Source organism: Hordeum vulgare, chromosome 7H (assembly GCF_904849725.1).
Source record: "Hordeum vulgare subsp. vulgare chromosome 7H, MorexV3_pseudomolecules_assembly, whole genome shotgun sequence".
Classification (NCBI taxonomy): domain Eukaryota; kingdom Viridiplantae; phylum Streptophyta; class Magnoliopsida; order Poales; family Poaceae; genus Hordeum; species Hordeum vulgare.
This window is the reverse complement of record NC_058524.1, coordinates 13213644-13241008: the sequence shown is the minus strand read 5'-3', so window position 1 is coordinate 13241008 and position 27365 is coordinate 13213644. Positions and strand designations below refer to the sequence as shown.

The window sequence follows — 27365 nt, the reverse complement described above, 5'->3', positions numbered from 1 at the left end:
GAATTATTTCGTCCGCGGGATCTGATTTGTGCGCAGTCGGATTAGTCTCGTCTCGGCTATGTCGATTTACTTCCACGCTTTTCCCTTCCTGCCGCCGGTACTACTTGTTGTTCAACTAGTCCTAGATTTTGTGGCTTAATTTGGGGACACTTGTCTTTGATTCAACATCCGGAAGGAGTACTAGTTTCTCCGCGAGGACGGCGTGGAGATGACCTTCGCCACCGACTACCTGAGCCACTTCCTGCTCACCCCCTCCTCCTCGTCCCTCACCGGTCACACCGCTCTCTAACCATCTCTCTCTCTCACCCTCTGCAGCCTCCTCCATGAGCGCCATGCTGAGCTCGCTGAGGTACCTGGCCGGCTCGTCCGGCCCGAGCGGCTACGGCTCGCGCACCACCGCCGAGGAGGCCACCCTGTACGCCGGCGACCTGAGCCACATTACCGCCATCGTCACCGGCGCGACCTCGGGCATCGGCGCCGAGACGGCCCGCGTGCTCGCCCGGCGCGGCGCCCGGCTCGTGCTCCCGGCGCGCAACCTCAAGGCCGCCGAGGAGGCCCGCGCCCGCATCCTCGCCGGCCTCGCCGTCCCGGACGGCGACCGCGTCGAGTTGCTCCCGCTTGACCTCTCCTCCCTCGGCTCCGTCCGCCGCTTCGTCGCCCGCTTCCTCGCCCTCCGCCTCCCCCTCCACCTCCTCATGTAATCGCTCGATCCACCACGTCCTCGTCCCCGTCCCCGTCGCCGGCGATCGCCGTGATTGACTGAGCTGATCGTGCGTGCAGAAACAACGCGGGGCAGTACGCGGAGCGGTTCGCGGTGTCGGAGGACGGCGTGGAGATGACCTTCGCCGCCAACTACCTGGGCCACTTCCTGCTCACCAAGCTGCTGCTGCCGGCCATGGCGGACACGGCCAGGGCCACCGGCGTGCAGGGCCGGATCGTTGGTACGTGCAGTCTGTAGTGCATGTCGCTTTCGAGAGCACCTCCTAGTGCAACTCAGCGGCGCACCGTGCGTGCGTGCGCGCCATCGACGGACGGACGGAGCTCCATCTCCTTCACCTCTCCGGCCGCCTATCCTTCTTCAATATAATGACGTGGTCCAATGTCTGGTCAGCTTTGAGTTGTTATTCCCGCCATCCTTCTTCAATATAATGACACACCTCCTAGTTCACCTAGTCGAAGAGATTAGAATTCTCGGTCCTGTGTTTCTACACAATATGTCCCCCTTCGAGAGGTTCATGGGAGTCTTAAAGAAATATGTTCGTAACCGTGCTATGCCAGAAGGAAGCATCTCCAAGGGCTATGGAACAGAGGAGGTCATTGAGTTTTGTGTGGACTTTCTTCCTAACCTTAAGCCGATTGGTGTTCCTGAATCTCGGTATGAGGGTAGGCTGACAGGAAAAGGCACACTAGGAAGGAAAGCAAAAGTATGTATGGACGGACATTCTTTCTCTCAAGCACACTACATAGTTCTACACAATTCCACCGTGGTGGCTCCGTATATCGTGAGACACAAGAATATTCTACGCTCCGAAAACCCGGGGAAGGCTAACTCTTGGATTAAAGGGGAACACGAGAAGACTTTCGACAGTTGGTTGCAGACACATCTCATGAATGACGACACCGTTGGAGATCAACTGTACTGTTTGGCCAGGCCACCATCTTCGACTATATGTACTTTCCAAGGGTATGAGATAAATGGGAATACATTTTACACGGTTGCCCAAGATAAAAAGAGCACCTACCAAAATAGTGGTGTCCGCTTTGATGCAACAGACGAGAATGGGCACTGTTTAGAAACATATTACGGGTACATAGAGGAGATATGGGAACTTGACTATGGACCTACTTTTAAGATCCCTTTGTTTCGGTGCAAATGGGTGAAGTTGACAGGAGGCGGGGTAGTTGTAGACCAAATGTACGGCATGACAACAGTGGATCTCACCAATTTTGCATACATGGACGAACCATTTGTCCTAGCCAATGATGTCGCTCAGGTTTTCTATGTGAAGGACATGTCTACAAAAACGAGAAAAAGAAATCAGCAAAAGAAGATATCGTCCGATGAGCCAAAACGCACATAGTTCTTTCAGGGAAAAGAAACATCGTGGGAGTAGATGACAAGACAGACATGTCAGTAGATTATAATAAGTTTCATGAAATTCCGCCCTTCAAAGTGAAAACTGACCCAAGCATCCTACTGAATGATGAAGATTCTCCATGGCTACGACCCAGAAGAAAACAGAAATAATAGATAGGATTATTGGTGCAATAATGTAATAATGTAATAAACCTTTTATGTAATGCATGTGTGGAATGTACTAAACCTTTTAGTTTTGAATTATTTATTCAATTTCAAACACTTTTCATCATCATAGTTTTGTCAAATTCTCAAATATGCAAAAAGAATTTTAATAAACATAGTTTTTAATTGAAAATAAAAAAATAGTTAATAGTTTGGATAGTCAAAATAATTAATTTTGAAAATAGAAAATAGTTTTGAATTATTTATTCAATTTCAAACACTTTTCATTTTCATAGTTTTGTCAAATTCTCAAATATGCAAAAACAATTTTAGTAAACATAGTTTTTAATTGAAAATAACAAAATAATTAATAGTTTGGATAGTCAAAATAATTAATTTTGAAAATAGAAAATAGTTTTGAATTATTTATTCAATTTCAAACACTTTTCATTTTCATAGTTTTGTCAAATTCTCAAATATGCAAAAAGAATTTTAATAAACATAGTTTTAATTGAAAATAACAAAATAGTTAATAGTTTGGATAGTCAAAATAATTAATTTTGAAAATAGAAAATAGTTTTGAATTATATATTCAATTTCAAACACTTTTCATTTTCATAGTTTTGTCAATTCTCAAATATGCAAAATGAATTTTTAATAAACATAGTTTTTAATTAAAAATAACAAAATAGTTAATAGTTTGGATAGTCAAAATAATTAATTTTGAAAATAAAAAATAGTTTTGAATTATTTATTCAATTTCATACACTTTTCATTATCATAGTTTTGTCAAATTCTCAAATATGCAAAAAGAATTTTAATAAACATAGTTTTTTATTGAAAATAACAAAATAGTTAATAGTTTGGATAGTCAAAATAATTAATTTTGAAAATAGAAAATAGTTTTGAATTATTTATTTAATTTCATACACTTTTCATTATCATAGTTTTGTCAAATTCTGAAATATGCAAAAAGAATTTTAATAAACATAGTTTTTAATTGAAAATAACAAAATAGTTAATAGTTTGGATAGTCAAAATAATTAATTTTGAAAATAGAAAATAGTTTTGAATTATTTATTCAATTTCAAACAGTTTTCATTTTCATAGTTTTGTCAAATTCTCAAATATGTAAACAGATAACTATTTATATTCTCAAATATGCAAAAACAAATAAAATAAGAAAACAGAAAATAGGCCTTTAGTCCCGGCCCGTACCACACACCGGGACTAAAGGACCTGGGGCTGGAAACCCCCCGCCGAGGCCTTTAGTCCCGGGCGGTGGTTCAGGCCGGGACTAAAGGCCCCCCTTTAGTCCCCGCCTGAACCACCGCCCGGGACTAAAGGTCCGGGGGTATAAAAGGTGCCCTTTCTTCCCCGCCGCTTCACACTTAGCAGTTTCACGCGCGAGGAGTCTCCGAGGACGCCGTCAGGCTGCCATGCCGCCAGCCCACCGCGCCGCCGTCAGCCCACCGCGCCGCCGCGCCGCCAGCCCACCACGCCGCCGCATTGCCCGCCTGTCCCTGCGCGCGTCCTCGACCCCCCCCCCCCCGCTCCAAGCACCGTCGGTCGACCCACTCTCCTCCCACTCCGGTAAGCCCCCCGCCCCCTCCTCCCCATGCCTCGGTACCTCGCTTCAGATGCCCACGCCCCCTCCTCCCCATGCTATGGTGTTGCTAGAGATCAGGAGAAGAATAGGAGGAGAAGTAGAAGAAGAGGAGGAGGAGAAGTAGAAGAAGAGGAGGAGGAGTAGAAGAAGAGGAGAAGAATAGGAAGAAGAAGAGGAGTAGAAGAAGATTTTTTTGTCATTTAATTCCTATTGTTATTAGGTTTGTGCTAGATTATTAGGGTTAGTAATATTTAGAATTAGGTTAGGGTTACAAGAAGAAGAAAGATGAACAAAAATAAGAAAATAAGATTAGGAAAAAGGAAAATAAGAAGAGGAGGACAAGAAAAGAAGAAAAAGGAGAATAAGAAGAGGAGGAGAGGAGAAGAAGAGGAAAAATAGAAGAAGAGGAGAAGTAGAAGAAGAGAAGTTGAAGAAAAATAGGAGAAGAAGAAGCGGAGAAGAAAATAAGAAAGAAGAAGAAGAAGAAGAAGAAGATAAGAAAAGGAAGAAGAAGAAGAGGAGAAGAAGAAATAGGTTAGCTAGTGTGCTAGGTTAAATCTGTTTATTTTTATTTTTTGTCATTTGATTGCTATTGGTATTAATTTTGCTTGCTAAGTTTTTGTTAATTCATCACATATTATTTTGTGTTAATTAAGTACTTTGTTCAGTAATGTTGGTTGTTTCTGCCATGGTCATGCAAATTAAAAATATCCTCAGTTTTCCCGAATGTCCGAGTGGCCTATGTTTTGCCGGAATGTTGATTTATTTCTGTTCCAGCAAATTTTAGGTGCTCCATATGTCCATTTTTAGCAAAGGTCATGCCGAAAATTTCAGTGAATTTCGGCATGACTTGTGCTAGAAACTAGGACATATCGAGTGACCGGGAATTGCTGAAAAGGGGAATGAATCAACATTCCGACCAAATGTAGTCCCCCTTTTATTATTTATGTTATTCGGCCTATAAACAAAATGTTATACTTAATTACTCGTAGAAAAATAATATGTCTATCCACGACGAAGCCGGGTGTTCTTGTCGCCATGAAGAAGACCAGTTTGAGGAAGCAAATCATTATTTCGATTACCTAGATCAACTAGAGATGCGGATGCAGGGTGGCAATGAGACCAATTCGACACTGTCACTACCCCCGGCAGCGACAATGGCACCAACACCAAAACGGCGATGTTAGTCCCGGGCGGTGGTTCAGGCCGGGACTAAAGGCCCCCCCCTTTAGTCCCGGCCTGAACCACCGCCCGGGACTAAAGGTCCGGGGGTATAAAAGGTGCCCTTTCTTCCCCGCCGCTTCGCACTTAGCAGTTTCGCGCGCGAGGAGTCTCCGAGGACTCCGTTAGGCTTCCTTTTATTATTTTAGTTAGAATTATTTAGTTAGAATTTATTTGCAAATAGAGATAGAATGATTTTACTTAGAATTCTTTAGTTAGAATTATTTAGTTAGAATTTATGTGCAAATAGAAATAGAATTATTTTGCATCATATATAGTTTGTTAGTTTATTAGTTAATTGTCGGGACCCCGATCCTAAGCCATAGGAATCCAGCCTGTAACACATCGCATCCCTTTGTGGTCTCACGCACGGTTAACTCCACGGCTGCAGCCTTACCTTAGCCGGGACCGTTTGCGTCTTTTGACTCACGTATGCGATAGTGTCGCTAGCAATCCAATGTCAAAGAACCCGGATCGACGTGTCTAGTCATAAACCAAAGTGGCAGTACCGCACAAGGACAGACACACATGACCCAACAAAGCAGGTGTCGGTCATCAGCGAATGTAGACGAGTCGTAGCAAGCTACAAGGACTCTCTTACATCGCGTGACATTTCCTCAAAGAGGACAGACACAACAGCTAAGAAGGACACATGCCGGTCAACCAATGTGTCCGGAGCAGTAGCGAACTACCAAGGCTCGTTGGATCACAAAGGGGCATTTCCTTGTAAGGAGTGCTATTAAAGTTCACGACTAGGTAATCGAACCCCATACATATCAAGCATGACACACGTACGCATGGCATACCAATATGTATAGATACATCGATGGCATCACAACATAATCATAAACATACAAGCTTTATTTAAGAGGCTCGGAAGAGCCACACACATATTATTACACATTAAGGGTCTCACGACCCATAATAGCAGTCATTCAGTTACAAGCCAGCGGAAGCGTCATAAACTGTCTGAGTACAGACAGGGCAACTAGAAGGCACATGGCCTGACTATACTACAGATCCAACGTAGGGCCAGATCGTAGCTGGGACACCAGCTACTCGTCGTCGTCGATGTCTACGAAGAACCCTCCATTAGGGTCATTAGCAACCTCTGCAACATTTATTAAGCAAACATGAGTACGAAGGTACTCAGCAAGACTTTAGGACAACTAACTACTCATGCAAGGTATCAAAAAGGTATTGTGGGGTTTCATGCAGAAAGCCAGCATTTGACTCGTGGCTAGACACTTGCATTTTGAAATTATTTTTGACAACTTGATTTCTCGCACACGAGTCCACTAACACCACAACAATACGCTATCGTGGAATCATTCCGTCTCCGTACGGAAATGCCGTCCACGACACTCACGCTTATCTTGGCAATCTTATGAGTAGCCATTTAAGTTATCTATGAACAACATATGTCTCCAAGTAGTCCATATCAGCGGACGCGGCTATTCGAATAGATCATAACCCTGCAGGGGTGTACTTCGTCACACACGCTCTCGCCACTTATCGCCATGTGCACGTCATGCACCTCGGCAACCTTCAAGCGGAAGCCCAGCGAGGGAGTCGGCCACGACCGTTAACCACGCTAGTACCTAGTCCAGGTTTATCGCCTATCTAAGAGTAACCCGTACGGAAGTCCGACCGAGGTTTCCGCCACGGCCTCAAACGATGTGCGCAGGGTTCCCAAGCCCACCATCCGGGTGCCACTTGGTACACCGTGCCACTGCCTACCGCATCACGGCCCACCTCTCAGGTCAGCACCACGCACGGCCTCCAGCATTACTATAAACACCAGAAACTACTTGCAACTCCTGGACCGAGTACTACACGATTAATAGGCCGAGCGGGGTCATATTTCAGGGCCCAGCATGTGGTAGTATCTAGTCTTGGATTACATACACGGAACTCAGTTCCTATGGACGGTTCCAATGAAACAACCCACCATGTACTCCTACACGGCCTTTCACCGGTACCTTTACCAAGTCAGGATAAACGCACAACCTATACTTACCGAACACATTCTCACAATTCTGTTCATCTCCCAGATGACAGACCATACACAACTCTAAGCATAGCATGCATAGCAGGATAAGGCACATCATAGCTCAGGCAACTACCAGGTATGCTAGGTTGCAAGGTTCGGCTATTTACCGTGACAAGGTTAGGTCATGCAAAGGAAGTGGGTTCAACTAACGTGGCAAAAGCGGTTGTAGCATTTGATCCTAATGCAATAAATAAGTGCAGGAGCAAGAACATGGGAATTATCGGGATGATCAAAGGGTTGCTTGCCTTGTTGCTCAGAGGAGGGACGATATCCGTCAGACGGATATTCGGTGGAATCCGAGGGCGCGGAGCCTACCGAAATGAATGGCAACATTCAATAACAATCATATGCACTAAAAATGATGCATGAGCATGGCATGAGAATGCAAGGTGATAGGTTATTACAATCAACATGTATTAGGTTTAGAGTTGATTTGAATCACATTCGAATATCAATTCAAACGGGGTATTCACGGTTACCGTTTAATTGATTTGACCTGATGCTCAGATCAACTTGATGTTAGCATGCATGATATGTCATGTTATGGTACTGATTTGTAGCTAGGACAGTGTGTGATCATGGCATTCATAATGAAATTTGAATATTTTTCCAAATTCCATTTATGAAGTAATTATAAGAATTGAATTATTCATTATTCTACATTTTAGGGTTCTGTAACCTTTTCAAACATGAATGAAAATAGCATATTAAGATTCCTTGAATTTTTCTGATACTTTTTCATATATAAATTATTTTCATTGGAGTTACAGATTAATTTCTATGATTTTTACAAGTTTTAGCAATTTCCTGGAATTATTTCTATACTGGAAATTCTCTTTATTGCATCAGACTGACGTCAGCAGGTCAGCCGACCTGTTCAGGTCAAACTTGACAGGGGGGCCCCACTGGTCAGTCTCTCTGGTCAAATTTAGATTAAGTTTAAACTTAATGAACTGATTAACCTTGCTGGACCCACATGTCAGTGACTGATTAACTTATTTGATTTATTTTTATTAGTTTTAAACTTGCCAGAGGCTGGCCCCACCAGTCAGTGGCTCAGGCCAGCCGAGATCCACCGGCGGCGAGGTCGTCCTCGCCGGCGGGGAGCCTCCGGCGACCACCAGCACGGCGGAGGGGCTCGGAAACGGCGCACAGGGGGCCAAATGCTGCACGAAGAGCACCAGAAGAACGACACATCTCCCGCAGCTCCATTTCTGCACTTAGATGGGGCTGAACTGGCCGGAGATGACGCCGACGACGAGCTTGGCGGCAGCCAAGTCTCGGGCGTCATCGGGGTCCTTGATTCAGAGGGTACTACGCTCGGTTCTTAGCTCCTATAGCATCTACGCGTCGACCTGAAGCTGCTGGTGCCCTCGGAAGGACGAACTGATCACCGGAGGGCTACCGGCGACGAGCTGCAGCGGCGGTCCTCGTCGGGCTCCGGTGAAACTAGAGCTAGAGGAGGGGATCGACGGGGAAATCTTAGGGGAAATGTCCGCATGCTCACTCGGATTGCAGAGCAGGGCTTAGACGGCTCGGGGAAGGCCTGGGGGCGACGAATCGAGCAGAGCTCGCCGGCGGTCGAAGGTTGAAGACGACGGTGCCGTGGGCGTTGCAGGGCTTGGGGTGGCTTCGGCTTCTGCGGGGAGGACCAGACCGACGAGGCGGAGCTAACGGCGTGCTCTGAGAAGGGATCCTATGGCTAGGGGCACGGGCAGCTCGAGCTTTGCTCGGCTCCAATGGCGGCAGGAGGGGGAGGAGAGATCCGGGAGGAGGGAGAGAGCCGACGCTGGGAATGGATAGAGGAGGCCTCGGGGAGCTTATCCCCGGCCTTGCCAGCGCGAGGCGGCGGCCAGGCAGGCGCACAGGTGCGTGGCCACGCCGGAGAAGGCGGCGGCCACCTCCTGCTCCTACTGGCGCGAGGGAGACGACAGGAGCTGGGATGGGCCGGGCCAGGCTAGGCGACAGGTAAGCTCTTTTCCATTTCCTTCTGTTTTATTTCTGTTTTAATTTCTGACATTGATTTGCTATTTATTTCAGCTCCAAAAAGGTTGTAAAAACTATTTTAAACACACCTGAATATTTGTTATAATATTCCCAACCATTTCCAAAGTTTTCAACATTTTTGAAAATTTATAGTTTCTGATTTCAAATTTAAAATTTGAAACCAGTGGCTTTTTTGCATTAATTTAAAATGCTCAAAGTGTCAAGAAAATAGTTTTCTCCAATGCTCATTTACTTTCATGATTTATCAGAAAGTTTGAACATTTCTTTAGGCCATTTTGGGTTCATTGATTTTAACTAGTTTGAGATTTTCTTTATTTAAGGTAGTGGCTAGGGTTTTGAGTTTTTCCTTTGCCACTTTCTTGATCTTGTTGGAAAATCTTAGATGCAAATGCAAAGAAGACATGAGCACAAGACTAACTTGCTTAAGGGTTAGGGATGTGACAACTCACCCCCACTCAAAAGAATCTCGTCCCGAGATTTAGAAGTCGTCGGGAATAACGCAGGATACTCAAGTCGGAGACGATCCTCTCTTTCCCAAGTTGCCTCCTTTTCAGAATGATTTGACCATTGAACTTTAAGAAACTTGAGGTTTCGACATCGAGTGGTACGCTCAGCTTGATCAAGAATACGCACGGGGTATTCTCGGTATGAAAGGTTATCTTGGAGATGAGGCGTTTCGTGGTCCACTTCACGGATAGGATCCGAAAAGCAACGCCTGAGTTGCGAGACGTGGAAAACATCATGAACCTTGGAAAGATGCGGAGGAAGTTCCAACTGGTAGGCAACTTCTCCTCGTTTGGCAAGAATGCGAAAAGGACCAATGTAACGAGGAGCCAATTTGCCCTTGATACCGAATCGATGGGTACCCTTCAAAGGTGTAACCCGAAGGTAAGCCTTCTCGTCAACTTCAAAGGTCACAGCCTTATGATGACGATCATATTGGCTCTTTTGACGAGACTGGACTGTTTTCAACTTTTCACGAATAATGCGAACCTGCTCTTCTGCATCCTGGATCATATCCGGGCCAAAGAGTTGCCTCTCTCCGGTTTCTGACCAATTAAGAGGTGTTCGACATCTTTGTCCATAGAGAACTTCAAAAGGGGCTTTGCCCAAGCTTGATTGATAACTATTGTTATAAGCGAATTCGGCGAATGGAAGGCACTTCTCCCAATTCATACCGAACGAAATAACACAAGCTCGGAGCATATCTTCTAGGATTTGATTCACTCTTTCTACTTGACCACTTGATTGGGGATGGAAAGCAGTGCTAAAAGATAGATGAGTCCCCATGGCATTCTGAAAACTTTCCCAGAAGCGGGAGGTAAAGATACTTCCACGGTCCGAGTTAATCTCCAGGGGAACACCATGAAGAGACACTATTCGTGAGATATATAATTCTGCTAGCTGGCTAGCTGTTATACTCTCACGAACGGGAAGAAAATGAGCCACTTTGGAAAGACGGTCAATGACCACAAAGATAGCATTATTCCCTTTCTTGGTCTTGGGAAATCCGGTAATGAAATCCATACTAACTTTATCCCATTTCCATTCAGGAATAGCTAGAGGTTGAAGGGTGCCAGCAGGCCCTTGATGTTCTGCCTTAACTCGACGACAAACGTCACAGTTAGCAACGAACTCAGCAATTTCTCTCTTCATCCTAGTCCACCAGAACCTCTGGCGTAGGTCCTGATACATCTTAGTACTACCGGGATGAATGGTGAGAGGAGAATCATGAGCCTCCTTAAGGATTAACTGCCTTAGATGTGGGTTCGTAGGAACCACTAAACGATTCTGGAAGAACACAACACCTTGATCGTTCATGGAAAATTCTTTAGCGTTTCCGCTAAAAAATATTCTCCTTGATCCGTGATATACCCTTGTCACGCTTTTGGCCAGCTATAATTTGATCCTTAAGAGTAGGCTTCGCCACCAGGGTAGAAAGGAATCCTTGAGGAACAATATGAAGATTCAACTTTCGAAAGTCCTCATGGAGATGTGGTTGACCTTGTTGTAGCATCAAATTGTTACAATAAGATTTACGACTTAGCGCATCGGCCATAACATTGGCCTTCCCCGGGGTGTAAGTTATCCCTAAGTCGTAATCCGAGATCAACTCAACCCACCGTCTTTGCCTAAGATTCAAATCCGGCTAGGTGAAGATATATTTCAGACTTTGGTGATCAGTGAATATTTCGCAACGATTACCCAGAAGGCAATGTCGCCAGGTTTTTAGTGCATGGACCACAGCTGCAAGCTCAAGGTCATGTGTGGGATAATTATCCTCATGTGGACGCAACTGTCGAGATGCGTATGCGATCACATGACAATCTTGCATGAGAATGCAACCTAATCCTTGTCGCGAGGCGTCGCAATAGATAACAAAGTCCTTAGAAAAATCTGGTGGTAGCAACACAGGTGCGGAAGTCAGGCGTCTTTTCAGTTCCTGAAAACTATTCTCACACTGTGGTGTCCACTCGAACTTTTTATCCTTCTTGAGGAGTTCAGTTAGGGGCTTTGCAGCCTTGGAGAAATTCTCGACAAAGCGGCGACAATAGCTCGTTAGACCAAGAAAACTCCTAACTTGCTTAACCGATTCAGGTTGGGTCGAATCAAGGACAGCTTGAACTCTCTCGGGATTGACAACAATACCCTTCCCAGAGATTACGTGTCCTAGATAGGTCACTTCTGGTAACCAGAATTCATATTTTGAAAACTTGGCATAAAGGCGATGCTCTCGAAGTTTCATCAATACCAGCCTTAGATGCTCGGCATGTTCTTGTTCATTCTTCGAGTAGATGAGAATATCATCGAGGTATACCACGACGAATTTATCCAAATACTCCATGAAGATTGAGTTCCTCAGTCGAGAGAAGGTGGCTGGGGCATTGGTTAAACCGAAGGACATAACGGTGTACTCATATTGGCCATAACGAGTGACAAAAGCCGTTTTTGGAATGTCCCCGTTCTTAATCTTGATTTGATGGTATCCCAACCTCAAATCCATTTTGGAGAAGACTGAGGATCCAGCGAGCTGATCGTACAGATCGTTGATCCTGGGGAGCGGATACTTGTTCTTTATGGTGACCAGATTAACTGGTCGATAATCTACAACCATCCGGTCCGTTCCGTCTTTCTTCTTGACGAAGAGGACGGGACAAGCCCAAGGAGAAGAGCTAGGACGAATGAAACCCTTGTTCAAAGCCTCATCTAATTGCTTCTTAAGTTCGGCTAGCTCCAGGGGTGCCATCTTATATGGTCGTCTGGCTATTGGGACAGTTCCCGGAACAAGATCTATTACAAACTCTACATCTCTGTCAGGTGGAATTCCTGGCAGTTCCTCTGGAAAAACATCCGGGAAGTCACGGACTACCGGAATGTCTTCAAGTTCCGGAAGAGGGTTGGCATTTAGGGAGTAGAGTTGGCATTTGGAAACTCGAGTAGAGACATTTACTATCTCACCCGAGGGATGGGTAAGCTGGACATTTCTAGAATGAGTATCAATCTTGGCATAGTGAGCTGACATCCAATCCATGCCCAAGATGATATTAATATCCGAAGATTTCAATGCTATCAATGAGGCTAGAAAAACTAGCCTGTCTACTAGAATTTCATTGCCATAGGTTATCCTAGAGGTTTGCCATTTACTACCAGGGGTTTGGACAACCAATGGGATTGGCATATCACAAAAAGACATGTTATGCAACTGTGCATAACTTTCTGAAATGAAGGAATGAGAAGACCCAGTGTCAAAGAGAACAGACGCTGGGTGATGATTAACAAGAAGCGTACCCAGCATGACGTCGGGATCCTCTACAGCTTCTTCTGCTGACACATAGTTCACACGGCCACGTGCAGGAGTTGGCTTCACATAAAACGCTTTGCCCGACTTGGCTTGCCCGACGGACTTTCCGGGTTGCTTGGCACCCACATTCTGAGGACACTCACGGGAATAGTGCCCTGGTTCTCCACACTTATAGCATATCACCTGGTTGGCACGTGGTGCAGCATTGCTAGCTGGACCACCATAAGATTTTGCTGCAGGGTTGGCCTGATTCGTCTGAGGCGCCACGTAGGATGGCCTCGGAGTGTATCTTGGCGGCAGAGAACTGTTTGGAACCCACAGCCTGCGTTTTGGAAACGCGGAACCAGAAGACGAGCCAAAGTCACGGGAGTGCTTCCTTGTGGCTTCGAAGTCAGTATGACCAGTCTCGGCACTGATCGCTTTGTTGACCAGGGCTTGAAAACTTGCACACTCATGGAGGCGCAGATCACGACGGAGCTTAGGGCTCAGACCCTTACGGAATCTTGCTTGCTTCTTGGCGTCAGTAGACACCTCCTCTGTTGCATAGTGGGCGAGGTTACCGAACTCGCGGCTATAGGCATCCACAGACAACTTGCCCTGAGTGAAGGCACAGAACTCCTCTCTCTTTCTGTCCATCAGGCCCTCTGGAATATGGTGCAGACGAAAAGCTGCACTGAAGTCTGCCCATGTGGCCACTGGTTCAGCGGGACGCATAGCTTCAAAATTCTCCCACCATAGATTGGCGGGTCCTTCCAGGAAATACGCCGCAAAGGTCACCTTGTCGGCCTCAAACACATTCGCAGAGCGAATCTTGCGTGAGATGCTGCACAGCCAGTCATCAGCGTCGAGGGGATCGACGGAATGATGAAACTTTGGAGGATTCAGCTTCACAAAGTCATTGAGGGACACTACGGCATTCCTAGGCTGTCGAGCCGTATTCTGCTCAATACGCTCTAGTAGTCGATTGGTCTCCCTTTTGTTTCTTTCTGCCTCAAGCATCACTTCCACCACAGAAGGCGGGTGAGGCAGGTCTTCCTGCGAGGCTTGACTACCCTCGCCTTGCTCATGAGCAGGGGCACGGTTCAACCTGGTGAACACCATCCTGACAAACAAACACATAGCTTAGACCAATATCATATCAATACTAACTATGGATTAAGAATGTACTGATCACACGGAATGCGGAAATGAATATCCGAACAGCATGGTAACAAGCAACTGCTATATATACACCATGGTTCATACACACCCTTAGATAGTTCAGTACAACCTTAACCGAAGAGCAAACTACTGAAATTATGAAACTACTCATCAGAGGCTTACAAGCTTCTTATACATTATTTATCTAGGCCTCCGAAATTCATTTCACATTACATGCATACTTCACATGTCATGCAGGACTGTGAACGTACGGCTACTACCAAACTATCCTTCCGCTCACAGCTTAGGCATCCGCATAAAACATCTCATAGAGATTGCCTCCATGACCTGGAAGCTCAACCTGCGGATCAGGAAACACTCTAGCTTGAGATCCCTGGGATCCATAAGGACACGGATGTGGCCTTGGTCCCCTGACTGGTAGTAAGAGGGGTCCCCGAAGAGGTGTGGCTCCTCCTATAGCTGGCCAGTCAACGTGAGCCGGAAGATGGGTCCTAACAGGGTTTAGCATCTCCATCTCTCCATACCCTGTCTGGACTACCGGTGCCAGCTGCGTCAAAGCTGTCCACAGACGGGCACGGGTAGCATAAAGCTCCATGCGGAGAGCACGAGCATCCCTGTCTCTGTTCTCTAGCATCTCAACAGTGGACTGCAGTAGTGGATCCTCCATAGAAGAATCAAAATAGACTCCACCGAGGTATCCCTCTTCACCAGGCTGAGAGGCCGGAACATAGCAGAACTCTGAATTCTGCAGCAGTGCATGTCTCGCTCTCATAATGGTCAGCATTGAGTTGGCAGCATCTTGTACTGCCATGTCAACAGTGACTCCCAACCCATAGGACCAATGGATTGGCTCCTCAGCTCCAGGGTAGTCTGGAAATACCCTAACAGTGCAGATGTACTGGCTCTGGTTGAAGTCTCGGTACTGTTCCTCTACCGTGTACTCGGGGTACCAGCGGTAACCGCACACCGACATCACCCTGACCAGCATGGCCGTATGACCCGGCACATCAATGCACCTGGTCAGACGTACCACCTGGTCAGACGTACCACCTGACGAGAAGGACGGCATAATGGCATAATCTGTAATTAGAGAGTAATGCAAAAGCATTAGAGCTCTGAATGAAAAATTGGGCAGCATAACGACTGTAAATGCTCAAAACAAATTTTGAGACAACCCAAAATGGAATAGCGTAACCACTCAACTATCAAGTTCAACTCTCTGATCATCAAACTTACTTCATTTTTCCCAGGAATAAAAGAAACCCAATATCTCTTGACCCGTAGTCCTATAATCTACCGATCAGAAACACGAGCCTAGGAGAAGATGAGTAACCTAGTCCTTAATTCCCGCAGAAAAGACGAGGATGACCCGAATAGAATAACTTGAGAAGAGAGAAAGAGTCTTACGTTCCCTTCCACAAACAATTCCCTTATATATAACTAAAGCAATTCTAGACTCAACTTCGACCAGTTTGGCTTAGTAATCCTACAGTCAGTCAGGCTCTGATACCAACGCTGTCGGGACCCCGATCCTAAGCCATAGGAATCCAGCCTGTAACACATCGCATCCCTTTGTGGTCTCACGCATGGTTAACTCCACGGCTGCAGCCTTACCTTAGCCGGGACCGTTTGCGTCTTTTGACTCACGTATGCGATAGTGTCGCTAGCAATCCAATGTCAAAGAACCCGGATCGACATGTCTAGTCATAAACCAAAGTAGCAGTACCGCACAAGGACATGCATACATGACCCAACAAAGCAGGTGTCGGTTATCAGCGAATGTAGACGAGTCGTAGCAAGCTACAAGGACTCTCTTACATCGCGTGACATTTCCTCAAAGAGGACAGACACAACAGCTAAGAAGGACACATGCCGGTCAACCAATGTGTCCGGAGCAGTAGCGAACTACCAAGCCTCGTTGGATCACAAAGGGGCATTTCCTTGTAAGGAGTGCTATTAAAGTTCCCCATACATATCAAGCATGACACACGTACGCATGGCATACCAATATGTATAGATACATCGATGGCATCACAACATAACCATAAACATACAAGCTTTTATTTAAGAGGCTCGGAAGAGCCACACACATATTATTACACATTAAGGGTCTCACGACCCATAATAGCAGTCATTCAGTTACAAGCCAGCGGAAGCGTCATAAACTGTCTGAGTACAGACAGGGCAACTAGAAGGCACATGGCCTGACTATACTACAGATCCAACGTAGGGCCAGATCGTAGCTGGGACACCAGCTACTCGTCGTCGTCGATGTCTACGAAGAACCCTCCATTAGGGTCATTAGCAACCTCTGCAACATTTATTAAGCAAACATGAGTACGAAGGTACTCAGCAAGACTTTAGGACAACTAACTACTCATGCAAGGTATCAAAAAGGTATTGTGGGGTTTCATGCAGAAAGCCAGCATTTGACTCGTGGCTAGACACTTGCATTTTGAAATTATTTTTGACAACTTGATTTCTCGCACACGAGTCCACTAACACCACAACAATACGCTATCGTGGAATCATTCCGTCTCCGTACGGAAATGCCGTCCATGACACTCACGCTTATCTTGGCAATCTTATGAGTAGCCATTTAAGTTATCTATGAACAACATATGTCTCCAAGTAGTCCATATCCGCGGACGCGGCTATTCGAATAGATCATAACCCTGCAGGGGTGTACTTCGTCACACACGCTCTCGCCACTTATTGCCATGTGCACGTCATGCACCTCGGCAACCTTCAAGCGGAAGCCCAGCGAGGGAGTCGGCCACGACCGTTAACCACGCTAGTACCTAGTCCAGGTTTATCGCCTATCTGAGAGTAACCCGTACGGAAGTCCGACCGAGGTTTCCGCCACGGCCTCAAACGATGTGCGCAGGGTTCCCAAGCCCACCATCCGGGTGCCACTTGGTACACCGTGCCACTGCCTACCGCATCACGGCCCACCTCTCAGGTCAGCACCACGCACGGCCTCCAGCATTACTATAAACACCAGAAACTACTTGCAACTCCTGGACCGAGTACTACACGATTAATAGGCCGAGCGGGGTCATATTTCAGGGCCCAGCATGTGGTAGTATCTAGTCTTGGATTACATACACGGAACTCAGTTCCTATGGACGGTTCCAATGAAACAACCCGCCATGTACTCCTACACGGCCTTTCACCGGTACCTTTACCAAGTCAGGATAAACGCACAACCTATACTTACCGAACACATTCTCACAATTCTGTTCATCTCCCAGATGACAGACCATACACAACTCTAAGCATAGCATGCATAGCAGGATAAGGCACATCATAGCTCAGGCAACTACCAGGTATGCTAGGTTGCAAGGTTCGGCTATTTACCGTGACAAGGTTAGGTCATGCAAAGGAAGTGGGTTCAACTAACGTGGCAAAAGCAGTTGTAGCATTTGATCCTAATGCAATAAATAAGTGCAGGAGCAAGAACATGGGAATTATCGGGATGATCAAAGGGTTGCTTGCCTTGTTGCTCAGAGGAGGGACGATATCCGTCAGACGAATATTCGGTGGAATCCGAGGGCGCGGAGCCTACCGAAATGAATGGCAACATTCAATAACAATCATATGCACTAAAAATGATGCATGAGCATGGCATGAGAATGCAAGGTGATAGGTTATTACAATCAACATGTATTAGGTTTAGAGTTGATTTGAATCACATTCGAATATCAATTCAAACGGGGTATTCACGGTTACCGTTTAATTGATTTGACCTGATGCTCAGATCAACTTGATGTTAGCATGCATGAGATGTCATGTTATGGTACTGATTTGTAGCTAGGACAGTGTGTGATCATGGCATTCATAATGAAATTTGAATATTTTTCCAAATTCCATTTATGAAGTAATTATAAGAATTGAATTATTCATTATTCTACATTTTAGGGTTCTGTAACCTTTTCAAACATGAATGAAAATAGCATATTAAGATTCCTTGAATTTTTATGATACTTTTTCATATATAAATTATTTTCATTGGAGTTACAGATTAATTTCTATGATTTTTACAAGTTTTAGCAATTTCCTGGAATTATTTCTATACTGGAAATTCTCTTTATTGCATCAGACTGACGTCAGCAGGTCAGCCGACCTGTTCAGGTCAAACTTGACAGGGGGGCCCCACTGGTCAAATTTAGATTAAGTTTAAACTTAATGAACTGATTAACCTTGCTGGACCCACATGTCAGTGACTGATTAACTTATTTGATTTATTTTTATTAGTTTTAAACTTGCCAGAGGCTGGCCCCACCAGTCAGTGGCTCAGGCCAGCCGAGATCCACCGGCGGCGAGGTCGTCCTCGCCGGCGGGGAGCCTCCGGCGACCACCAGCACGGCGGAGGGGCTCGGAAACGGCGCACAGGGGGCCAAATGCTGCACGAAGAGCACCAGAAGAACGACACATCTCCCGCAGCTCCATTTCTGCACTTAGATGGGGCTGAACTGGCCGGAGATGACGCCGACGACGAGCTTGGCGGCGGCCAAGTCTCGGGCGTCATCGGGGTCCTTGATTCAGAGGGAACTACGCTCGGTTCTTAGCTCCTATAGCATCTACGCGTCGACCTGAAGCTGCTGGTGCCCTCGGAAGGACGAACTGATCACCGGAGGGCTACCGGCGACGAGCTGCAGCGGCGGTCCTCGTCGGGCTCCGGTGAAACTAGAGCTAGAGGAGGGGATCGACGGGGAAATCTTAGGGGAAATGTCCGCATGCTCACTGGGAGTGCATAGCAGGGCTTAGACGGCTCGGGGAAGGCCTGGGGGCGACGAATCGAGCAGAGCTCGCCGGCGGCCGAAGGTTGAAGACGACGGTGCCGCGGGCGTTGCAGGGCTTGGGGTGGCTTCGGCTTCTGCGGGGAGGACCAGACCGACGAGGCGGAGTTAACGGCGTGCTCTGAGAGGGGATCCTATGGCTAGGGGCACGGGCAGCTCGAGCTTTGCTCGGCTCTAATGGCAGCAGGAGGGGGAGGAGAGGTCCGGGAGGAGGGAGAGATCCGACGCTGGGAATGGATAGAGGAGGCCTCGGGGAGCTTATCCCCAGCCTTGCCAGCACGAGGCAGCGGCCAGGCAGGCGCACAGGTGCGTGGCCACGCCGGAGAAGGCGACGGCCACCTCCTGCTCCTACTGGCGCGAGGGAGACGACAGGAGCTGGGATGGGCCGGGCCAGGCTAGGCGACAGGTAAGCTCTTTTCCATTTCCTTCTGTTTTAATTTCTGACATTGATTTGCTATTTATTTCAGCTCCAAAAAGGTTGTAAAAACTATTTTAAACACACCTGAATATTTGTTATAATATTCCCAACCATTTCCAAAGTTTTTAACATTTTTGAAAATTTATAGTTTCTGATTTCAAATTTAAAATTTGAAACCAGTGGTTTTTTTGCATTAATTTAAAATGCTTAAAGTGTCAAGAAAATAGTTTTCTCCAATGCTCATTTACTTTCATGATTTATCAGAAAGTTTGAACATTTCTTGAGGCCATTTTGGGTTTATTGATTTTAACTAGTTTGAGATTTTCTTTATTTAAGGTAGTGGCTAGGGTTTTGAGTTTTTCCTTTGCCACTTTCTTGATCTTGTTGGAAAATCTTAGATGCAAATGCAAAGAAGACATGAGCACAAGACTAACTTGCTTAAGGGTTAGGGATGTGACATTAATCAAATGTCCGTTTTTTGCAGAACTATGGATCCACATATCAGGAACCTCGAAGAGGAAGAACTTCTCGAAGATATAATCAAAGACGGCCCCGACGTTGAACCAGCTGAATCTCCGTCGTCATATCTAAACCCCTCTAGAGATGGAATGGAGGTCGACCGACACGAAGATGAAGCCGATGGGGCAGGAGATAGCTCCAATGACGGAGAAGGTGAGAGCTCCACTGATGGAGAAGCCGGTGGAGAAATAATAAAGTCCGGCGAGGCATACATATGAAGTTCGACAATCACTTGTAATATGTGAAAAATATTGGAGAAAGCTCTATATTGTATACATATACATTCATTTGATGAATGTTTCTCCCTCTTAGGCCTCCACATCGTGCAAAGCTACGAAACGAGGCCCGACTAAAAAGTTGGATGCACAGACGCATTACACCTTTGAGGTGATATTGCCTACGGGCGAACCCAAGCTTCCTAAGAATGCTGCTGACACATTCAAGAAGCAATGCGGAGTTCTCGTTAGGGATCACGTCCCGATCAGCGTTCGGGAGTGGAACAAGCGCAAAGGGGCAGCCGATAGTGACTATGTCGGCGAAAGGTACAAAGATAATCTTTGGAATGATCTCATGTCACATTTCAACCTGCCAGAATGTGAGAATGAAGACGCCGCAAAAAACTGAGGGCCAAAGTCAAGCAATGAACTCTAAAGAAGATGGCCGAACTGTTCCGTAGCTGGAAGAAGAAGCTATGGAAAAACTATCGGAAGACAAAGAAAGTGCCAGTATTCGAGGGGTATCTAGCCAAGCACGCGAATCACTGCAAGGCATTTCAAGAGTACAAGGAGTCAGAAGATGCCAAGGCATTATCAGAAAAGAACAAGAAAAATGCCGCCAAGAAGAAATATCACCACACGCTGGGGCCAGGGGGCTATGAGACTGCCATCCCAAAGTGGGATAAGAAAGAGAAAGATCTGCTAGCTAAAGGCATCATACCTGAACCCTTCCGTGATGAGTGGGAATTGAGAGCAAGAAATTGGTTCCTTGCGCATGGTGGTTCGTACGACGAAGAAACAGGGGACCTCATCTGCAGTGACGGTCTTAGGATACACAGGGAGAATTGGAAAAAGGTAGTGAAAGAAATTAAGGAGGGAAAAAGACAGTTCACTGCAGATAGAGAGAAAGATTTGCTCACACTGGTCCTCGGCAATGACGAACATGGAGGACGAACTCGAGGCTTCGGTCCTTCTTACCCGTGGTGGCTTGGGTTTGCCAGAGACCAAGACACTTACAGAAGCCGAGCGAGAGCAAAGAAGCGACAGCAGGATGAGGAGAATGACAAGTTCAACCAGTTGCTTGTCAGGCTTAACGAGCAACAGAAACATATTGATGAGCTTAGAGGAGTAGCACGCCAGGAAGATCCTGCACTCGATATTACCGGCGCCTCATCTAAGCGGAAAAGCAGCATGGCTGAATCTGAGGCCCCGCCCGACGATGCACGAAGAATGATAGAGGGCGGTCCCGGCTACCCCGTGGATGGAATCAAGGAGTCAACATCATGTGAACTCCATCAGAAATTCGAGAACATATCCATGAAGGTGGCCGTCAGACAAACTTTACCTTCTGGCCCTGATGCATGCTGGCATGGCCGTGAGATTCCAGCCGGCTTTGCTAAAGTCGGGGTGGATGAAATCATGGCGGGGTTTCATGATATGGAGCTCGACATAGCTGGACCCGAAGATCAGAGGACACTCGGAGAAGTACTGGGTGGAGTCATCTTATGGGACAAGAACTACATCAAGCTTCCAGGCTCGGCCCCAAGAACAACACCGCCTCCGTGTCATCGCAGGTCACCTACACCTCCATCACCTCCAAGCCCTCCACATGACGACGGCCAGCACAACATGAGTCCATCTCGATCACCGCCGCCAGACTTGGGTCGTCCGTCTCCGCCGCCGCCCGCTAAGGATACTAAGCGGAAGCGTGCCAGCAAGAACGCTCCGTCGATGAGTTCTAAGCGACGGAGCTCCCCAAAGTGCAAACTGTCGCCCCTCCCAAAGGTACCTCATCCTAATCTTCCTATCAGACCTTATGATCGTACCGACGAGGAAAACGCCAGGATAGCAAAGGAACATTATGATGTGCAGATGAAAAAGAAGGAACCCGAGCCCTGCCCGGAATACACCGAGAAGCAAATAGCATATGCAAAATACTTCACGACCCTTCCATCACAGTATGACTTACACCATAAGCCTGATGACTATACACGCACATTGCAGAAGGAAGGGAAAAAGAGCAGATCACGTGCAAGTGCAAGTGGGAGCAAATCAAATTCAACTACAAGCAAAAAAAGATCAGACGTTCCTCAGCTTGGACAACAGGCCAAACAGTCGATCCCACCCCTCAGGGTGTTACCCGAGAATGTTCCCTCTCTGGTGCAGGGGCAAGATTTGGAATTAGCAAAGAAGTGGGCGGATGAATGGGGTATCCCAGTTGAAGACGTTCTGGCTTCCCAAGACGACAGGTTACACAAGGCTGTGGTAGCCCCTAAGCCACAGTTTGTCATGGGAGCGTCTTTGGTCAGCAAAGATAAGTTTGATGATCTCCCAACAAATATGCGTTACTTGCATACCTGGTACTTAAGTGAATCAAAGAATGGGAGAAAGATGATCGTGGCGCATGTCCCACGGGAGTTCTACGGCCGCCCCGAAGAAATCCATATCGACTTTGATGAACTCTTCCAGATGTACAATGCCGACGCCCTCGACAAATCGCTTATGAGTTGCTATTGTCTGTAAGTTTTTCAATTCGTTGTCTACATATAACTTGTTTAGTTATTTCAATTCATTGTTTACATATAACTTGTACTCTATTATGCAGAATGAAGATTCTGGAATGTAAAAGTAGGAACATCCTAAATATTGGGTTTATTGATCCAGATAAAATACATATAGCGACGCTAACTGATAAACCCAAGGAGACGGACGAAAACCTTCTAAAGTTTCTAACAGATCAAAATTTCTGTGACCACATACTGTTTCCATACAACTTCAAGTGAGGGTCTTTACTCTGTTGTGTCCATTCACTTATAAGTGTAATTGATAAGTTACTGACACACACACACACACATATATATACATGTGCATCTACCATTGGATTTTGTTGGACATTCAAATTGATAAGGGAAGAGTTGATGCCTTCGACCCATTATCGAGACCCTTGGAACAGTTCCAAAGCATGCAGGACATGCTCCAAGGGTAATTTCAATCATTCTTGCGCTCTATCGGTCTCTTTCGATGATTTTCTGATATATCAATTAATGAAAAACTTAGCAAATCATTTTCCTTGTCGGGCAGGGTTTGGAAGCGGTTCAAGTGCGTGACTCCCGGTATCGAGCATGAGAAGCTGACCTTTAGAGCGACTCAGGTAAGTAGTAGTATGATATACTTCCATTTTCAATACATTTATGATGCTAGATTATTATTTTGATTATATATATTCTATTCTCGTAAAGTGCGACCAGCAGCCATGGGGACGCATCTATGCGGATACTATGTTTGCAAGACCATTCACACGTTTACGTCTGAGGACAAGGATTACAGATACGACGTAAGCAATGAACATTCACACCTCTATTTTTACCCGTCATTCTTTGTTATCATGATTGATATTCATATTCATCTCCTCTTCTTATATAGTACACGGCCATGAGGGAGAAGTACCTACCAGAGCAACGCACGGTTGCTGTTGCAGAGGAGCTTGCGACCTTTCTGAGGACGGAAGTTATAGATGACAAATGACGATTTAGTGTAGCTAGGGGCCATTACTGATGTTGGTCCATGTAATCGAATAGACGGGCTCTAGTCCCGATAATTCAGATCTCCATATAATTGTATATATATGCTCGCTTGTAAGATAAGTTAATCTTATATATATATGCATAAACATGTATATTTAGAATTATATGAAAACTAATTCCCGAACACCAAACGAGGCATCACGTTAATCTCCCGAACACCTAAACCCTAAAACACTAAAATCCTAAAATAAACGAAATCTACAGAAACTCTTTAGTCCCGGTCCGTGTTAAGACCCGTGACTAAAGGGCCGGCCCCTGAGGGCGCTCCGAGGCGCCCACGTGGAGCACCTTTTGTCCCGACTTGGAACAGGGCCGGGACTAAAGGTTAGGCCTTCAGTCTCGACTCTTTGGTCCCGGTTGGTGAACCGGTGCTAAAGCCCCTTACGGGCCGGGACTATAGGCCCTGTCCCCACTAGTGATATATCGTCCATTGTTTTTCCTTTATCCCCTGCATTGATCTTATTACGAGATGTCCACCAGTCCCATAACAAGACATCTACAACCCCTAGTAGAAAACAGGGCTATCGTTCGGCCCTGGTCAGCCCATTAGTCCCGGGTGTTCAAGAACCGGGACGAATGGGGCGTATTAGACCCGGTTCGTGAGTCCAGGGGGCCGGTAGGGGCCTCGTGGGCATCGGTCCCGGTTCGTGTAGAACCATTTGTCCCGGTTCGAGCCACGAACCGGGACCAATGGTCCTCGCTGCTGGCCCGCAACCATTGGTCCTGGTTCGTGGCATGAACCGGGACAGAAGGGGTGGCTTTAGTCCCGGTTCATGCCACGAACCGGTACAAATAAGTTGCCTATATATACCCATCGCCGTGGCAGAGCACTCTGTTTTTTGGCCGGCAAGGGGAGGGCATTTTGGTGCTCTAGCTCACCTTCTATGCACATGAGGTGTTCGATGAAATGCCCGAGCCACACTAGTTAAGCTTTCTCCTCTCGAAGCTCGACCTAGGAGCTTCATTTTTCCCGAGATTTGTCTAGATTTAGGGGTCCGTCACACCCCGTCCCCGTTTTCACCGTCGTTGATCGCCCGCGCCGATCTCATCGCCGGCACCACCGTGGTGAGCCTCTTGTTCTTATCTTCTTTATGATACTTGTCTGATTTTCTTACTTTAGATAGGTATTTGTCTGATTTTCTTAATTTTTACACACATAATTATATGTAATGCACGCAGATGAACCGGCAATGGATGTATGGTGACAGACACACCTCCGAGTACATTAAGGGCATGCATATTTTTCTCCAAGTGGCCGAGGCAAACAAGCAGAATGGTTTTATGTGTTGTCCATGCAGTAAATGTGGGAATACGAAGTCTTACTCTGACCGGAAAATCCTTCACTCCCACCTGCTTTACAAGGGTTTCATGCCACACTATAATGTTTGGACGAGGCATGGAGAAATAGGGGTTATGATTGAAGACGGCGAAGAAGAAGAGGACGATGACAACTATGTGCCCCCTAAATACGGTGATGCTGCAACGGGGGGAGCTGCTGAAGATCAAGAGGAACCCGACGATGTGCCCGATGATGCTGCAACGGGGGAAGCTGCTGAAGATCAAGAGAAACCAGACGATGTGCCCGATGATGATCTCCGCGGGGTCATTGTCGATGCAAGGACGCAATGCGAAAGTCAAAAGGAGAAGCTGAAGTTCGATCGCATGTTAGAGGATCACAAAAAAAATTTGTACCCCAATTGTGAAGATCGCAACACAAAGCTGGGTACCGTAGTAGAATTGATGCAGTGGAAGGCAGAGAATGTTGTGCCTGACAAAGGATTTGAGAAGCTACTGAAAATATTGAAGAAGAAGCTTCCAAAGGATAATGAATTGCCCGACAGTACGTACGCAACAAAGAAGGTCGTATGCCCTCTAGGATTGGAGGTGCAGAAGATACATGCATGCCCTAATGACTGCATCCTCTACCGCGGTGTGTACGAGGATTTGAACGCATGCCCGGTATGCGGTGCATTGCGGTATAAGATCAGACGAGATGACCCTTGTGATGTTGACGGCGAGCCGCGCAGGAAGAGAGTTCCTGCGAAGGTGATGTAGTATGCTCCTATAATACCACGGTTGAAACGACTGTTCAGAAACAAAGAGCATGCCAAGTTGATGCGATGGCATAGTGAGAGCACCTGCTGACGGGTCGCTGTGGAGAAAAATCGAGAGAGAGTACTGGGCTGAGTTTGCACGTGACCCAAGGAACGTATGGTTTGGTTTAAGCGCGGATGGCATTAATCCTTTCGGGGAGCAGAGCAGCAATCACAACACCTGGCCCATGAGTCTATGTATGTATAACCTTCCTCCTTGGATGTGCATGAAGCGGAAGTTCATTATGATGCCAGTTCTCATCCAAAGCCCTAAGCAACCCGGCAACGACATTGATGTGTACCTAAGGCCATTAGTTGAAGAACTTTTACAGTTGTGGAATGGAAACGTTGTACGTGCGTGGGATGAGCACAAACAGGAGGAATTTAACCTGCATGCGTTGCTGTTTGTAACCATCAACGATTGGCCCGCTCTCGGTAACCTTTCAGGACAGACAAACAAGGGATACCACGCATGCACGCACTGTTTAGCTGACACCGAAAGTATATACTTGGGAAGCTGCAGGAAGAATGTGTACCTGGGCCATCGTCGATTTCTTCCGACCAACCATCAATGTCGAAAGAAAGGCAAGCATTTCAAAGGCGAGGCAGATCACCGGAAGAAGCTCGCCATGCGTACCGGTGATCACGTACTTGCTATGGTCAATGATTTACACGTAATCTTTGGAAAGGGTCCCGGCAGACTAGCTGTTTCGAGTGACGCTGGGGGATACGCACCCATGTGGAAGAAGAAATATATATTTTGGGATCTACCCTACTAGAAAGACCTAGAGGTCCGCTCTTCGATAGACGTGATGCACGTGACGAAGAACCTTTGCGTCAACCTGCTAGGCTTCTTGGGCGTGTATGGAAAGACAAAAGATACAACTGAGGCACGGGAGGACCTGCAACGTTTTAATTTAGGTTGAATTTTGTCTCTAAATTCGTACCGCTCGACATTGCAGCCGCGGCGGAGCTTATAAACAGGCTCGGCAGCCCTTCACTTGGCGAGGTGGGACTAAACATCTAACCGCACCGCGGCTGTGGCAGGCACATGCCTTTAGTCCCGGTTGGTGGCTCCAACCGAGACTAATGCCTCTCTTTAGTCCCGGTTGGTGGCACCAACCAGGACCAAAGGCCTCTGCTTCCCGCCCTTTGGGCTGCCGAAAAGAGGCCTTTGATACCGGTTGGTGCCACCAACCGGGACCAATGCAACCCTTTAGTCCCGGTTGATGCCACGAACAGGGACCAATGCTTCTGCTATATAAGCCAACACTTTGGAAATTTTTAGATTTGACGGCGCCGCGAGCTCATCCACGCCCGACGATGCCGCGAGCTCATCCACGGTGCCGCGAGGCTGCCCCATCGCCGTCGCCCGTCGCCCTCCGCCCCTTAAGCCCACGCCGTCGCCCGTCGTTGTTGCCCTCTGCCCCCCGCCGCCATCGCCGTCGCCCTCCGCCGCCCCGAGCCGTCGCCAGTCGCCCTCGCCCCCCGCCGCCGTCGCCGTCGCCCTCGCCGCCCACGCCGTCACCCCGGCCGCCCCCAATGTGAGCCGCCGCCGCCATGGCTCTGTTTTTTTATATTTATTGTTCTTAATTTTTGATTTGTAACGTTTGACTTCTATATACATATATAGTTGTAG

The 27365-nt window shown here is 46.8% G+C and overlaps 1 protein-coding gene across 1 annotated transcript; it reads left to right on the top strand.

The window, feature by feature from the left end:
• The first annotated feature begins 288 nt into the window (after positions 1-288).
• LOC123408028 (short-chain dehydrogenase TIC 32 B, chloroplastic-like) lies at positions 289-27365 on the top strand. Its single transcript, XM_045101249.1, has 4 exons — positions 289-697; positions 781-954; positions 27015-27270; positions 27360-27365. The coding sequence occupies exons 1-4, from the start codon at positions 324-326 to the stop codon at positions 27363-27365; spliced, it is 810 nt and encodes a 269-aa protein (XP_044957184.1). The 5' UTR covers positions 289-323.